Source organism: Triturus cristatus, chromosome 1_2 (assembly GCF_964204655.1).
Source record: "Triturus cristatus chromosome 1_2, aTriCri1.1, whole genome shotgun sequence".
Taxonomy (NCBI): Eukaryota; Metazoa; Chordata; class Amphibia; order Caudata; family Salamandridae; genus Triturus; species Triturus cristatus.
This window is the reverse complement of record NC_140580.1, coordinates 1131148070-1131165567: the sequence shown is the minus strand read 5'-3', so window position 1 is coordinate 1131165567 and position 17498 is coordinate 1131148070. Positions and strand designations below refer to the sequence as shown.

General features: G+C 45.1%; 1 protein-coding gene across 1 annotated transcript in view; it reads right to left on the bottom strand.

Annotated features, from left to right (window-relative positions):
• Positions 1–17498, bottom strand: part of ZBTB34 (zinc finger and BTB domain containing 34) — a 147703-nt gene that overhangs the window by 59191 nt on the left and 71014 nt on the right. The window contains exon 2 of the mRNA XM_085613818.1: positions 6453–6507. Coding sequence (XP_085469944.1) covers positions 6453–6462 — 10 coding nt within the window. The 5' untranslated portion in view covers positions 6463–6507. The remainder of the gene's footprint in view (positions 1–6452; positions 6508–17498) is intronic.

Genomic DNA, 17498 nt, shown 5'->3' with positions numbered 1-17498 from the left:
TTGTTGGAGGAAGATCTTGGAACTCCAACGTATGGCCACTCTGAACAATATTTAAGACCCACCGGTCCGATGTTAAAAGAACCCAGCTGTCCAGACAAAAAGAGATCCTGCCCCCAACCGGTGTTCTTGGTAGGGGAGGAACAGTAGCCAGAGCCAGGAGGCCGCTATTGCCTCTTGGCGTTGTCTCGTCCCTGACGATTCTGACGTCCTCTCTGGGACTGACGAGAGAAAGACGCCGAATGACCTTGGCTGGAGTATTGACCTTTATAGGACTGTCCTGATTGTGTGGAATACTGACGTTGGTTTCCTCTGTAAGTAGAAAACCCTCGACCACGTGCTCCTCTGAATGGCACCTTGCGATAATTCAAAGACCCCAAGGACTTAGCTGTGTCCGTGTCTTTCTTTATGCTTTGGAGGGCGTCATCCACATGCTTACCAAAAAGCATCTCCCCGTCAAAGGGAAGGTCCAAGATCTTATTCTGGACCTCCTGGCGAAACCAGGTCGCCTTCAACCAGCCTTGACGGTGCAAGACCGCTGACCCTGCCAAAGCCCTGAAAGCAGTAGAGGCTATGTCCATCGCACAGTCAATGACTTCCGAAGAGCATCTTTCCCCTTCCATGAGAACCTGCTTGGCTTCCTCTTGACTCGACTCTGGTAGCTGGTCCATAAACGGCTCCATGTCGCACCACATCTGGCGGTCGTACCTGCCTAGAATAGCCAAAGAATTTGCCGCACGGACCAACAAGCTGGCCATGGTGGAGAATCTTTTTCCCACATTGTCCAGCCTCCTGCCTTCTTTATCCGGAGGTGTGGTTAACGGAGTGGACGGATTCTTTGACTTGCTCTGCGCGGCCTGAGATATTACGGAATCCGGCTTAGGTTGTCCTAGGAGACATGCAGGACTGCCCTCAGGGGCCTTGTATTTCTTCTCCAGCCAGGGAAGAACCGGGATGACCGTCGCTGGGTTCTGCATCGTCTTAATTCCCTCATCCCAGACATGTTCTATGATGGGAATTGATCTGACCGACTTTCTATATTGTGCTTTAAAGTTATATAGGAAACAGTCCGACTGCTCCACAGTAAGGGGCAGACCAAACCTCTTGGATGCCCGTTCCATCAAATTATGGAAACCACCAATATCTGCTGGAGGCGAAATATTTGTCTCCCGGCCTACAGCATCCGGATCCTGCATACCAGTGTCATCAGGGTCCCCATCCGGATCCCCTGGATCAGTAAGGGGGATCACATGCCCCTCATCGTCATCATCTGTATCCAAATCGTGTGTGTCTTGATTGGCAGGTTCCGAATATGAAGACTGAGGAACCACTAACGGTACCACCGTTGAAGTGGTACGAGGTATATCCTTAGGCAGAGGTGGCAAGTCCATTGCCATGTCTCGCGGTACCACAGACGTAGATGGGCGCACCGGTGTGACGTCTGGGAGTGACGGAAAACGAGCTTTATAGTCTTGCAGCATCATTTGCAAATTCGTCACTAAAGCCACTGGCAAGGCTATCATATCCTGCCTCAGAGAGCGGGGATGTACTTCCTGTGAAAAGCTTTGTCGCTCCTCCTGCACCTCTGGACCATAAAACTCCTCAGTATCCGTGTCCTGCTGTTTCACATTCAGGTCTGAAGGGCTGTAGGCGTCCCCATACTGCCCATCCTCTTCCTCCTCCTCCGAGTCATCGAGAAGCATGGATGGTGGCAAACGCGTGACCCGCCTAGGGGAAGTCATTTCCGGCATAATTTTTAACCTCTGGATGGCATATCCCGAATTCTTCGTCGTCGACGGTCCCGTCGACGGAGTCGTTGTCAAAGGGATTCCATGCGTCGACGAACTCGACGATGACATCGTCGACTGAAGGGTAGCCGTCGTCGACGGGGCGAGAATTGTCGTCGACGATACAGGAATCGTCGTCGACGGAGTCTTCTTCTTCGTCGACGGAGCATGTTTCATCGTCGACGGGACAACCGTCGACGGTCTCATCGACGAACTCGTCGTCATCAACATCGACGAACTCGTCGTCGTCGATGTGGTCTTCGTCGTCGACACCGCTGTCGAAGACGAGAAAGAAGCCGTCGTAGACGAAGTAGATATCGTCGACGGTCCCGTCGATGACCCCATGGAAACAGTCTTAACTATGGAGATCGTCGTCGACGTACCTGCTTTAGCCAGCGTCGACGGACGGTGTTTCTTCACTGGAACTGTCTGAGGAGTTCCTGCAGCATGTTTCTTCACAGGTTTCTCCTTTTGGGACGGAGGAGAAGATGTTGCAACCTCCTTCTTGACCCTAAGGGCTACGTCCACACCAGCAGCCCGTCCCTGCCTCTTCTTTACACTTCCGTGAGGAGATTTCATGGGACCAGCCTCCTCAGACCTTTCAGAGATCCCGTGAGGGGCTTTGAGAGGGGGTTCCGCAGAGGTGGAGGGAGATGACCTACCCCTCTTCCTAGATCTCCTGGAGGAGGTGCCAGAAATTGAATCCTCCTCATCCGAAGAGAGAACCTCCGTCCTGGTCTTCAGCTTCTGCAGCCACGTCAGCAACCGACCCTCTCTGTCTCTCAAGGTTTTGGTAGAGAAGGTCCGACAAATTTTGCAGTCTGTAGCCTTGTGTTCCGGGTATAGGCAGTAAATACAGTTTTCATGTTTGTCTTCCACAAAAAGTCTCTTCTTCCCACAAGAAGCACAAGGTCTGAATAAGGCTTTCTTCTCCTTTTCTGACATAATGTCACAAAAGATGGCAAATAAAGATGTCTAATAGTAAAGTTCTGAGAAACTGAGCAGAGCTCAGTGGAGACTCCCTAGCACAACGTGCGGTAGAAAAATCTGAGGCTCTGAGCTCTCTTAGGAAGGTTCCAAGGGGTGAGGCTGTGCGGATTGGTCCTGGCAAAAGTTTGGTCTCTTTTACACAAAGAGGGTGATATACTACAAAATGAGATGAGGCCTAGGCCTATTTTTCTGTTTTGTTTCTATGGTTATGAGATATATATATATATATATATATATTTATTTCATTTTTTTTATTTTTTGTTTTGTTTACCGAGGCTCCCATTCCGACGACGGGGAATGATACAAAGCATGAGAATCTATGAAAGTTCCAATACTGGGGTAAGTGCAATTCAACTATTGCTGCCGTACTTGACTCCCAAGCAGGTTGGTAGTATGTTCCTCGGTGCATCTCACATTTGCTCAAGAGACACAGAGGAGGATGCCCATTTTACCACATGGTGTGGCTATGCCCAACCATTAGTGGTTCTTGGGATGAGATGGTGACACATATCTTGGAACTAGCGGGCAGACAGATATTTAAAGAGGCTACACACTGTTAGCTGGGGTTGGTGACACACACACAAAAGATTTATAGTTCTTTCCTTAGTACTCGCGAAATGGCGCATTACCATGTCTTGGAAGTCCCCCTCTGCAGCACTGAAGGAGGTTTGGCTTACAAACCTAAAGAAGGGGATGTGTCCTGAGGTGGACTCATTTAAAACCGGCGTTGTTAATGCGAGGTGCTCACGATCTATATACTGGGACGTGTATTTGAGATAGGTATAGGCTCAGATGAATGAAAGACCAGCTTGAGGTGCACCCAGCGTCTTGGTGAATAGTGGATGGGCTGCTGGCGCTCACAACCGCAGTACAAGCAGACCGATGGTGCTGTTGCCAGAGGTTGTTATAATAAGCTCCTTAAGTTGACAATCATGACCGTTATAGAGAGCTGGGTAACCTCTGCACACACCCCTGCCCACACTCCTTTGGAAGTCCCATTCCCTTTCTCGCTGTCTTCTACTGAAATGTTGTTTGTATCTTTCTCATAATCTGTAAAACTTTAGTATTCTTCTAGGCATTTGTCTGTTTGTATTACGCTGCAGCACATTATAATAACAACTGTTGTAATCCTCACATTAAGAGGACATGTTGTAGTTATGCATATCGAAAAATGACATCAAATAGCCTGATGTACAAATACCGCGACCTGTATTTTACCAACAAGCGTGGATTATTGCGTACCCCCTTTGTACTAATAGGTCGGGTTCCAAAATTCCTATTCGGAATGGTCACAATCTGACCTACCTCATGAATATTAATGAGGTAGATTTCAAATTGTGACTTCTCCAATTGGCAGCCATCACTGAGGTGGGGTCTGCTAGATTCAGCAGCCCACTATGTCTGTGATTGCATTTTAATAACTTTTTTTTAATGCAGCCAATTTCCAATAAAGGAAAACGAGCTGCATGTAAAAAAATAAAAAATAAAAGTGCACTTTTTTTTCTAAAGTTTGGTTTGACAGTTGGCAGTGGACCCTTGGACCACAGCCTACCACTCCCTAATTTTTTTCTTCCCCACAAAATGGAAGCGGTCACATGGGACTCATTCCCTTTTGTGAATGGTTTGCCACCCCAACAAGGGAGGAATCAAATTTTCATTGTTCTGCAAATGGATTTCAGTGAAAAATATTGATACTTCTATTAAAGAATCACTTGTTGTGTAGTTCCTAGGAGTCCCCCAGGACCTGCGTGTTTTGGATGACCTAAACTGAGGGCTTGGTGTCCCAACCGCTTCCGGACACCCCCACAGGATATATCAGCCATTAGACCAGCTAGCTCTACAGTGCCACTACTACCCCTCTGTATCTTACAGTGGCTTAGGTAGTCTTTGGCAAACAGTGAACATGACAACCCTGATTCCTCAGGGATCGAGGAAAACAGTACAGCACTTTTCGCTCAGGACACTCGTGCTTGCTTTCTCTCAATTTATTGGTCCAGCGACAGCCTTGTGTAAAACATGTGCTGTGACAATTAGGAGACAGAAGCATACGTAAGAGAATGCAAGTACCAAAATTGTAAATAGTAGATACATTTCTACTATAGTGTTAATAAGGGGAACAGAAGCAGTTCAGACACAAACAGTAGCACTTGCATATTCCTAAAATGCGTGCCCCAAGTAATTTGCTAAAATATACCTAGCTTAACCTGCATGTGTAGGTGTATATGTGTTTAGATATGTATATCTTGCCAAGAAACCCATAGGGTGAACCAGCCCCTCACCTGATGGTTGGGAACGAAGGACCCAGTCTCTGCATTGGGGATGCCAACCCGCAAGGCATGTCAGACCGCTGTGTGTCGAAGATTCAGCATGCATGACCCCCGTCTCAGCCTGGAAGGAATTCTCCTCTAATTTGTAGGGGGGGGGAGGGGGTTGAGGGTCTTTCATACTGAAGTGGTCACTCCAGGGTTTTTTTCTAGAAATCAATATGTTTTTAAAACAATCATGGATGCTTTGAAAACAATCACCAATGCTTTCCTAAACAAGTGCGATCCTGCACAGCTGGCTAAGGATGAAAAAAGTGGTGACCCTTATACAGAATAAATCTGCCGTGCCTGGAGACATGTTTATGTACGTCAGGTACAGGGATTCTGATAGAACACCAAGAGCCTGGTGTCGAAGAGACAGAAGCAAGCTATTAGGTAAAAGGTTCACCGGTTTAGAATCTTAGAATCGTTATAATCTTGTGGAGGGGTTAATATATGTAAAACGGGGTATACATGATGTGGCTATCATAAAAGACATGACACTGTGTGATGTCGAGAACACACCCGGTTCAAATAGCAGCTCCTTATGGAGTCACACGTTTTAGTTAGAAGTCAGTAATAATTTAGGGATTTGTATATATTAAAAAATATATATATTTTTACAGTGGCTAAGGCTAAAGGATCAAAGCTAGTAATGTAGTCACTAACATTCTGGGGGCTACATAGACAACCGCTAACATTTCAGTCAATATTACGTATTTTCACATACGCTGCACTGAAGTGGTCTTACAGATCATGTTTCATTCCAATTACTCAAGTGCCAAAAGGAATCTATCATGAAATGTCAACTGATTTCATCGTGTCAAGCAACAAACCATAAAGGGAATCATCTTGCATACACCATTCTCAGCATCACCTCAATATCTCTTGGGTGCCAGATCAAACCTGAGAAGGCAGATGTTTTAGTTCAACACAGTTTTGAAGAGGCCCTTTACTTGAGATGCATAATGTCCACAAAAGTTAAAACCCAGCAGGTAGGTTGCCCTGCAGGACAGATTGTCAACAGATCAATGTAATCCTTGTCAAAGTAGGTTTGACAGGCAACCAAGTCAAAGACGAAAGAGAATGTTTCCACTCTGGCTGTATTAAACCCAGTACTCAACACTAAAAAGAATATTCCCATAAAGACAGGATTACAGTACCAGCTTCTGCAAGCAACATTAGACTGTTTTCTCAGCCCTGTCCAAAAAAAAAAAATATTGGAATATTCAGTTCTCCAAAATCCAAGAGAACATTGGCCACTTCGAAGATTAAATCCAAGTGATCATTTACGCATAGTTTCTTTTGTATATTTAGCATTGAAATTGGGATTTGAAAGCAAATGAAGTAGATACACTAAACACGTTTTTCTTACCTTTCTGCATTTTGTATTCCTGAGGTATTCACATACACAGCTTCAAGATATTTTTCTGTGATAAAAGAAAAAATGAGACTTTATGAAGCAACACTTATTTAAAACAGCAAGCAGTTTAATGAAAGACTACTATTAAAGCGGGAGCAGAATGCAATGTATTTATAAATTTACATCAAGTTACAGACACAAGCATCGGTTCACTAGAGAATGAACAAGAGAAAAGATAGATGAGATGGAAACATAAGAAAGACAAAATTCATAAACTTGCCAGCTGCCTCCATGACAAATGGATTGAACAGGGATATGCAAAATTATGTTATCATTCTCAAAAGGTTGTATTCAACACTGTAATGCAAGAAAAATCAATGTAGTTTTATAAAGCAGTCTGTAGAAAATAGTGTTTTTGTCACCACAGTTTTATATTCCTGCATGGATGTTTTCTTGATCCGTAAATAGAAAATCATGGCACAGTATTGGCTTTGGTATATGTTTTACCATTACCGCCAATCATTTCTTTTTAAATGCCGAAATAACATTTTATATTCCTGCATGGATGTTTTCTTGAACCGTAAATAGAAAATCATGGCACAGTATTGGCTTTGGTATATGTTTTACCATTACCGCCAATCATTTTTTTTTAAATGCCGAAAGAACATTTTGATTGGCACATTCTGGAAATGTGTACATTCTGGAAACAAAATGAACACATTTACAAAAAGAGGAAATTACATGATATTAAGCCTGACAGCAATAAAAACAAGCATTTGCAATGCAATAGGCCTCGTATTTGCGAGAGTTTGATCTATTGGCATTGTAACTGACAATGTGTTTTATTTATGTGTTTTGAAAACCTACAAGTCATAGGCACCGCTTGCAGGTTTTTAAAACATAAATAAAAGGCATTGTCATTTACAATAATAGCTCAAACTTTCGCAAATGTGAGACCAATTGCATTACAAATGCTTGTTTTACCATATAGGGCTACTCTGTAACCCCCCATTGCCATTAGTGTCCTGTTGCCTCTAAAGGGTGGTTCAACGGATTGTTTTCAAAATTGCGCTGAACGGTAATCCTAAAGCACCAATACTCTTGGATCGAATTAAATCGACTACATTTCCCAGCATGCCAAGTTGTTATTGGCTAAAATAAAAGACCTGGCTGAAGCTGAACCTCATAACCTCGTTGATGGAAATAGACATAGCTGCAAATGACATTTTTCGTCAGTTTCAGTGTATTCCGTCAGGTTGATTGGTAAATGGTCTCTGTCCTTACTCTCCAATGAATGCTCTAACATCCCCCCCTCCCTCCCTCCCTCCCGGACAACACTAGAATCCTTCAGAGCCCCTGTAACGTTATCAGCTTTAGGCAAGCTGAACAACGGAGACGACATAGCGGGGCACACTCCCTGCCTCCGGTTCAGATGGCGGTGAAACCGGAAGTCAGGCAGCCTTCGTTGGGACATGGGCGGGGCCTGCCAAAGAAACTGGAAGGAACCGCCGGAGAGGATGTAGGGAACCCTGCAGGCTCCATGCTGAAGTCCCGGCCCCATCAGAGGGACCGGGCGAAGAGTGAGGCAGACTGCATGGCACAAGAGGCAAGACGGGGCTCCCGAGTGGCGAGGAGAGCCCCGCGGCGTGCCGAGGAGACGGCCAGGGAACCTGCAGACCGAGAAGAGACGCCTGAGTCCTGAACCAGCCGGTGAGTGAGGGCTTGGCTGGGTGCATTGCCGGCGCCCATTCTCTTAGCGGACCCGCCAGACAGCGGGCCGCTCCATCATGGGGGCAATTGTGTCTACCTGCTGAGCCCCGGTGAGACATGTCTGTAAGGCGCACGCTGAAGGACACGCCGTGAGCGTGCACATGGCCTGTCCGGGCACTGTGAGATGTGCACGCGTATGGTGCGAGCATGAGTTGTGAGAACGCCGCTAGCCTTAGGCGTGCACATCTCCTGTCATGCCATACACGTGCACATGTCCTGTCCCCCTTCCTAACTAAAGTCGACAACAATAGATCTCGCTAGCGACAGCGCTTCGCGCTGCATTGCTAGGCGAGACCGAAAAAAAATATTATCTACTGGCGGTCGCCAGTAGATAGTTATAGTTAGGACCGTGTTTCCATAGAAAATCTCAAAATTCTATTTTGAATAACTTTGGCGCCGGTTGACGAATCCTTCCAAAATTTTCAAAACTAATGGGGCGCTCCGCTCAGCTCCTACCCTGAAAGTCTCGGGGGGATTCGTCAAGCGGGGGCCGAGAAAAAAGGGGGGTCCCAAAACGCGTTTTCCCCATGCATTTTCCCATAGGACCTTTAGTCGAAGGTACAGCCCGAACGGCTGAACAGAATTACTTGAAATTTGGCAAAGAGGTAGTCCTCAGATCAGGGATGTGCCTTTTGCATATATGGAGTCAATCTGTTCAGTAGTTCCTGAGAAAATTGCAGTTAAAGTACATAAATATCTATAGCCGCGCACCAGGCGCGCACCCTAACGCGCGCCAGCGTAATTCTGATTGGTGGTAACATGTCAGTCAACGTTCGATTCGGTCGAAATCAGGAAGTGTCGGCCGCCATTTTGTTTGTTTTGAGTGCGAGAGTGAAAAAGGAAGGTGGCGAACGTGAAAAGGGGGCAGGGTAGACAGTTCCTGACCCCCTAGCCTTTGTCAGGGGGTCCCTGAAGGACCCCGAAGGCAGAAAAAAACATTTTTTTTTTTTTTTTTTTTTTTTTTTTTTAAATCGCGGGCTGCACGCACCGTGCGCGCACGGTGAAAAACCATAAATTTTTTTTACAAAATGTACGTAGTTTATTGTAAAATAAATATATAAAATATATAATAATAAATACATAACTTAGCATTTAAAAAAACGTACAAATTCACTGAAAAAACCATAGGTTTCACACACGTTATAGTTAGGAATTAGCATTTAAAAAACCTTGCAAATTCACTTAAAAAACCATAGGTTTCACACATGTTATAGTTAGGTGGACATTTCACTCGTAAAAAAACAATGAAATTCCCCCGTTATAGTTAGTTCAGATAACTATAACTCGCGCGACCGCCACTCTATCAAAAGGATGATGTCATCAGTAATGCCACTGACCATGTCATGAGTGATGTAATATATGACGTCATGAGCAGTGGATTGCGGGCGCGCGAGTGATAGTTATCTGAACTAACTATAATGGGGGAATTTCATTGGTTTTTTACGAGTGAAATGTCCACCTAACTATAACATGTGTGAAACCTATGGTTTTTTAAGTGAATATATATATATAGGATAGTATGGGACCAAGTTAGTGGGCTTGAAGGAAAGAAGCCTGGGTTCATCTTCAAAATGGTTGATGATAAGATTCCCCTGCTGATACAGCGGCATCAAAATAACTTGCCAATGAAGCTGGATTACAACACGTAACAGTGAGTCATGAAAGTGAATGGGTGTTTGGAAGGTGGATCTGTCGAGTGCTCTCTAAGTTAGAAGGAAAACTGTCCATGCCACCAGCATTAAACATCAGGCCTGGTAGAGAGGAACAGATGCGTTATCATCAACGTTTACTGCACCAAAGATTGTTTTAAAATGTTTCCAAAAGGGAATCTTGCATGGTGTGAATTAAAAGTAATCCTAGTTTACCTAAATAAAAGCTTTTTCAGTATCAATATTCATATGCTCCGATGCTGCACAGCTCCGTTTGAGCGACACAACTGGACACATGCATACACACCGGTAGATATTTTAAGGCAGGCCCTACATCCTGGGAACAAATAAATACATTTCCTATGATTAGTAATAGAAAATGAAAAACTCACTTAGAGAAGTCCAACCATGGAGGGATCAATGATCAGGGAATTCAAATACTGTATCACGGTTTAGTATCTATATTTTTGCTAACATTTTTGCATCCATTGCGAGAAGCAAGATAGGTAATAAATTTGCAAAATTGGGATAGTCCCTTACAAGTTCAGGAATTTAGTAAATAAGATTAGTAGAAATAAAATCAAAATATCTTAATATAAACCTCACAAAGAGTCAGTAAGAGCAGTTCACCTAACTGGTTAAAACTGTCATCAGAAAAGCCATCTAGAGCAAAAGACTTGCATGTGATTCTACCCCGGATGTTTTCAAATTCTGTTGGGAAAACTCAGTATTCTTGAAGAAAGAAAAATAATCTTAATTGATTACTTTAGTATTGTACCGGGTAACTCAAACTGCTGAGCTTACCATCAGGCACAGAACTAGCTACTACTGTAGATAGCCATGATACTCGCTGCGTCACTCAAATCATAGGAATTATTCATTTTACCTGTCCCTTTGTCCTGCTTACTAAACTAGACTAAGTGAAATGAAATGAAATGAAATGAAAATGTGATTTGTAAAGCGCTGCAGTTGCCCTGAGGCGTCCAGGCGCTAGAGACAGAGAAAACCCTCGTGAGGTTATTTGTTAAACGTTAAACAGATGAGTTTTTAGCTGTTTACGGAAGCTGGTCAGGTAAGGGTTGTTTCTCAGCTGCAAAGGGAGGGTGTTCCAGAGTTTGGAGACATTGTACGAAAAGGAGCGTCCTCCTGCTCTAGCTCTATAGATTCTGGGAAGTTTGGCTAGAAATGCCGTTGAGGAGCGAAGGGTCTTGTTAGGCCTGTATGGAGAGATCAGGGAGCAGTTGATGTCTGGGCCCGTTTCCCAGAATGTCTGGTGGGCAATACAGAGTGCTTTGAACTTTATTCGGTCCCTGATAGGTAACCAGTGTAGGGTCTTTAGGCCGATTTTTATTGAGGTCCTCCGAGGAATTCCCAGCAGCGCCCTGGCGGCACAATTCTGGGCGCGTTGAAGTTTTTGTAAAGTGTAGTCTGGTGCTCCCAAGTAGAGGGCGTTGTTAAAATCCAGACGAGATTGGATGAGGCCCTGTATGATTATTTGTTTGGCCTCGAAGGGGAGGAGGGGAAGGACTTTTTTGATCACTCTAAGGAGGCCAAAACAAGTGGCTGATATCTTGGTGGCCTGAGTATTAAGGCTCAGAGATTTATCAAGCCATACGCCTAGGCTTTTGATGTTATCTCTGGGGGGTGGTGCCATTCCCATGCTTGGTGGCCAGATCGACTCTATAGTGGCAGGGGAGGCCGGGCCCAGGAGCATGAGCTCAGTTTTATCGTCATTGAGCTTTAGGCATGAGCTCATCATCCAGCTCTTTACGTCTTCCAGGCAGGCCGCTAGGTCTGGTGGTGACTGGAGGTCGCTCTTCTGTGTAAGGGAGACCACCAGCTGGGTGTCGTCCGCATAGGAGACGATATTAACGCCATGCGGACGAACAATCCCAGCCAGTGGCCTCATATATGCATTAAAGAGCGTAGGGCTTAGAGAGGAGCCCTGCGGGACTCCACATCCCAGAGGGCGAGTGGAAGAGCGGGATGTGCCGTTGAAAACCTGAAAGGTTCTGCCTGATAAAAAAGATTCGAACCATGCCAGGGCGTATCCGGTCACTCCTAAGTCGGCAAGGCGGGTTAACAGGATTTTGTGATGTACCGTGTCAAATGCGGCACTTAGATCGAGGAGGATCACTGCCACTGACCCTCCTCGATCCAGGATCCGTCTTGCCTCCTCAGTTACTGCCAGTAGGGCGGTCTCTGTCCCATGTTTGGCTCGAAAACCCGTTTGGGAGGAGTCAAGGAGATGGTTTTCCTCCAGAAACGATGTCAAGATGGTATTGACATGTTTCTCCAGAATTTTTGACGCCCATGGGAGTAGTGAGATCGGGCGATAGTTACTGGGGTTGGCCGGGTCAAGGGAAGGTTTTTTCAGTAGAGCCCGTACCATAGCGTGTTTCCAAGTCGTGGGAACTGTCCTACTTATTATGGAGGAGTTCAGTAGATCCACGAGAGTGGGGAAGATAGTATTGCTTGCCAGGCACAATGAGCCTGGAGGACCAGGGTCGCATGGAGATCCGGTTTTTATTTGTTGTGCCAGTTTCTCTAAGGTTTCCAATGCTATCAGGGGAAAATACTCCAGCCGCTTGGTCGGATTTGAGGCTGAGTGCGTGCCTTGGACAGGCGGATCAGTGGGCGGGTTGGGAAAGGAAAGATAAATTTTATTAACTTTTTGAAAGAAGAATTCCACCAAATCGTTGCACTTGGACGGTGAGTTGATATTATCTGTAACAGGTGGCGGAGACTTGATCAAGGTATTAACTATACGGTAGATTTCTTTGGATTTAGATTTCGCCATAGTTATTTTAAGGTTGTAATAGGCAGCTTGCGTGGCTTTTATGGCCAGCTTATAGTTCCTGATCATTTCCCTATAGATCGCTTTTTCTTCGGGATTATAAAACGTGCGCCACTTTCTCTCCTGTCTTTTACAGCGACGTTTGTGGTTTCTAAGATCTTCTGTGTACCAAGGAGCAGTTTTACTATGTCTCCTGGAGTTTGGTAAGTATTCTGGGAGGACCGAGTCAAGAGAGGTGGTTATCCATTCATTGTATTTTATATTGTTAGAGGTAGGATCGTGGGAAAGAGAGGGTCTAGTGGTGCAAAGAACTTGCGTCCAACTGTCAATGGAAAGTTTAGACCAATTACGGGTTTTCCTTGTATTAAATAAGGAAGGGAGTGATTTGCTCGTGGTCCAGTTAAAAGCTATCAGGAAGTGGTCTGTCCAAGGAAGTCTGGTGATATTGCCCACTTTGAGTTGGTCGGAGTTACTGAAGATCGGATCTAACAGATGCCCCTTTTCATGAGTAGCAGAGGAGACCAATTGTTCAAGTTGAATTGCGGCCAGGCTTGACTGTATCTCTTGTGCTGAGGAGTCCAGCAGATTGTCAAAATGGATGTTAAAATCTCCAAGTAGGGTGAAGTTGGAGGGAGAGACAACCGACTGGGAGGTCACCGAAAGTAGGGAGGTGTTGAATTGTCCTATAGGGCCGGGAGTGCGATATATAAGAATACCGGAGAAGCAGGCATTGGGAGAGAACTCGATGGAGAAGGAGAGGTTTTCACAATCCTCAAGGTCTTCCGCTAAATGGCGGCAGGTATAACTTTCTTTGTAGATAATCGCAAGACCGCCACCTCTGCCGAGAGGTCAGTCAGCCCGCACTATCTGATATCCCGGGATGATGGCTTGTGCCAGGTCTGGCTGAGAGTCTAAGTTCAGCCATGTCTCGGTCAGAAAGAGTGCATCTGGGGAATATTCCTCCAGTAGTAAGGAGATTTCTAGGCAATGTCTTACAAGAGACTTACAGTTAAGAAGGAGCATGGAGTAGTTCTTTACCTCGGCTCTGGATTTAGGGATGGTAGTGAGTAGGTCTGATTTGCAGTACCTACAACGTCGAGGGATCTCCAGGGGGTGTAACGGGGTACCACACTTGGGAGAGACAGGTGGCCGTAGTTGATGTAGGGAGCTCGGGCTATATACCTGTCTGTCGTCTCTGGGGGCAGGGGACATGGCCCTTGGGCACGGCCGGGCGCGGACGAGCGCAGACGAGCTTGCCTTAAGCGCGCCTTTGGCGCGCAATCGGCGCGCCCGCTGCGCTCGTCCGCTGCGCGTCCTACAAGTGGGCATGTTTATAAGGATGGGAGGGGGAGGGAGCAAGAAAAGGGGGCGAGGCCTGTCGAGTGGGCGTGTCTCAGCGACAGCTTGCAATCAGCTGTGCGGGGTGCTGGCTAATCGCGTGGCGAGTAGCGAGTGGTGAGTGAGTTTTTAAGAAAGTCAAACACACAAGTGAGCACAGTTTACCCTATTTGCAATTTACAGTTTTAAAAATTTTAAAAACAAGGACAGGGCGGCTCCCGGCTTTTCGCCTCAGGAGAGGATTGTCTGAATAAGTTGAGAGATACCCTGCCCTGTGGTGATTGAGGTACACTGAGCTCTTTGAAATACATTTTGGTTTGTGGGTTAAGGTATGCTGTGTCCTACATAGGGTGAAACAGTCCCAATGCTGTAGTGTGGGTTAGAAGAAGCCCTGTAATCTTTAGATTGAGATGCATTTTATGCTTTAGTGGGTGAGAAACACTTTTTGCTGTGTAGGTTGAGAGATACCATGTGGTGTATGAGTTGACAGATACACAATGGAGTACACATTGTGCAGCATAGACTGTCTGATACACTATACTACCTGGGTTTTGGTGTTCTGCATTGGGATGGAAAGACTTTTTTCCAGGTTTTTTTGGGTACGTCAAGATAATACACGAGTTGAACTGAGTAGCTCTATGCAGAAAACTACTGGACTAGGCATGTTGCACGTTTACTGTTGGGTGCCCTTTTTAGGTCTCGCCGAGTGACGCAGCGCATGCGCGGCACGCCTTGGCGAGATCTATTGTCGTCGGTTCTTCTTGCGAAGGGAGACAGGAGATGTGCACACGTATGGGTCATGTGTATGCGTGCACATCTCCTGCCTCCTTCCTGACTCCTGCTCCGCACGGCCGTCTATTTTGCTCTCGGCGTTTCCGGCATTCTATGAGGCACAACGTGTACATTTGGCTTTCGCGCACCTATGCACGGCTTAGCCGGTGCTTTCAGTTTCCTACACACTGATCCTAGAAGTAATGACCACCAGCTAGTTGGATACAGCAATGGGCGTCTTACAAGGGTGCGCGCTTCCCGCGGCCAGAGAAAGCTCACCTCCCACTCCCGGGCATCCTCGCTGCTGCGCGGGTCTCCTCTGGCCTGGCACAGCTCCACGACAGGCGGTGCGCGCACCTGATTTGGGTTCCTTTTCTGGGTAAAGCCAGACGGGTGCGCGCCGCTCCGGGCGGAGGCTCACACGCGCAGCTCCTTAGCTGTACTGCAGCTGAAGGAGGGTTTGGAGAAGAGAGATGCTGGGGCTCACCCTGCGAGACGCTCGCTCTTCATATGTTAAAGGCTGACTGGGTGTCTCCGAATGGCTTCTAGTCTTCCTAAACGATGACATTAAAGAACCATTTCCATAGCTACCAGGATTTCCGTTTGAGTATGTGTTACATTTCCATGTTTTGTTGTGGTTATGTGACTTTGAATACATTTTTTGTAACAGAAGAAGTGACGCTTTTTAAACGAATAGAACAAAACGGCTATTGCCAGGAAATAAAGTAACTATCAGACGTTAGCTTTTTTTTGTGTAATATAATGAATTAGAAGCAATTTTAAACAGATAAGTTTGGAAAGTGATAGTGATAAAGCCAGAACTGATGGTAGCGTCAGTCCCCCAAGACTTGCAAGCTTGCCACTTCCACATAACCCCACTACACATTCGCACTAACAGTCACACCAGCATTTGTGAGAGTTTAATCTATTAGCATTGTAAATGACAATGCCTTTTATTTATGTTTTAAAAACCAAAACATAAATAAAAGGCATTGTAATTTACAATGCCAATAGCTCAAACTCGCGTAAATGCGAGACCTATTGCATTGCAAATGCTTGTTTAGAGAGGGAGTGATATATCTAAGAAAGTAATGCGTATGAGTTTTTGGAAGGCTGGCATATGGGTAATGTGCTGTGTGCGAGGTGAGTGGTTTGTTGTCCCTTTTTGCTTTTTGAACTTCATAAGGAAGGAAGGTATGTTGTATGCAATGATGCTGTGGAGTGTTTATGCCTGCCCACAGAGTGGGTTTTCTGCGTATTTTGGCTGTTGGAGAGAGTGGAAGGGATAGCCTAAGGGAACAGCCTGTTAGCGCTTAGTGGCTTGTGTAACTACCAACTTATTTACTCTCCTGGAACAGGACATATACTCTCTTGAATCGCTTCTGGAACCAAAATATCTAAAAAACTACTAAAGACATTTATAGAAAACCACAAAAAGCACACTTTCTGTGTGAAGTTCTACTTCCTTGCCCAGTTTGGTTTAAGCCCGTTCAGTAGTTTTAGGTTGCAGTGTAAAGTACAACTGTCTATGGCAGATTGAAAGGCAAACACCCTCTCCCTTATGTTTTTCCACAAAAGAAAGATCTGCATAAAACTTGGCATGCTAAAACGTAGCTGTATACGCTAAACTTGATATAGTGCAGGTCCATCCAATTGCACAATAAGCAAAGCCCTAAATAGGTGTACTTTCGGTCTTTTTTTGAGACAGTAGGATTTACAATTTTGATATAATAACAGCCACCTTTTCACCCTGGAACCTCAAATAATTTAACTTCTGTATCATACAAAAATCCGTCTGTAGGCAAAGACCATCTGCGGCAGGCCAGCAAATATCATGAAGTTAATCTGAGATTTGGAGAGTCTGCAGGCTGAATCAGTAACTGTGGACACCACTAGACATAACTGCATACATCTTTAATTTAACGTAGGGTATCTCAGTTATGCTCCTACAAAGTCATGCAGTGAAAGTACCCAGTCATGCAGTGACATGAACCAATGCTTTCTTCAGTGAAGCAGCCTTATTAGCTTAGACATTATTCTGAATTCAATGAAAGCCATGAAACAAATAGGCTCCTTTCCAACCCAACCCATGGTGAAGGGGCCTGGGGCAAACTAGAAAAGAAACCTCATTAAAATGAGTCAATTGCAGAGTTTTCAACAACAGAACAATTATTGTTCCATTTATTTTAGACCATGTCATTTTGGAAACACTAATTTACTCTGCGGTTTATTTCCATTAATTTGCTCCCGGTTAATACAGAGACATGTGAGTAACAATTGGCTCTCATATTCACTAAAAATGGCAGGACAATGGTCACAATCTCTCCTACAATATTTTTTTAAACATTAAAAGTGGAAACTGATAAGCCCTCAAATAATCATCCACAAGACGTTTTCAAGATTTCAAAAGCTGTAATTTCACACAAGCATGTATGTCACCCGACATTTCACACGCGCATTTATGTGTCTGAGCAATAAATGACTCTCAGCAAGTTGTGAATAATAATAGAGGCACAACTAGAAACATCCAGAGCTCATTGTGTATTGGGTGCATTTACAAACAGCTACTGCTCTACTAGGAGGCAACAGATCACGTTGGGTCTATAGCAAAGTCAGTAGAGCACACAGAAAACGTTAAACCGCCATGAGGAAGTGGCTCAAATGCCAACTTCACCTGCAAGAACCCCAAACATCACAGTAAAACAATGGCATCTCTCAAGACACAATAAAGCC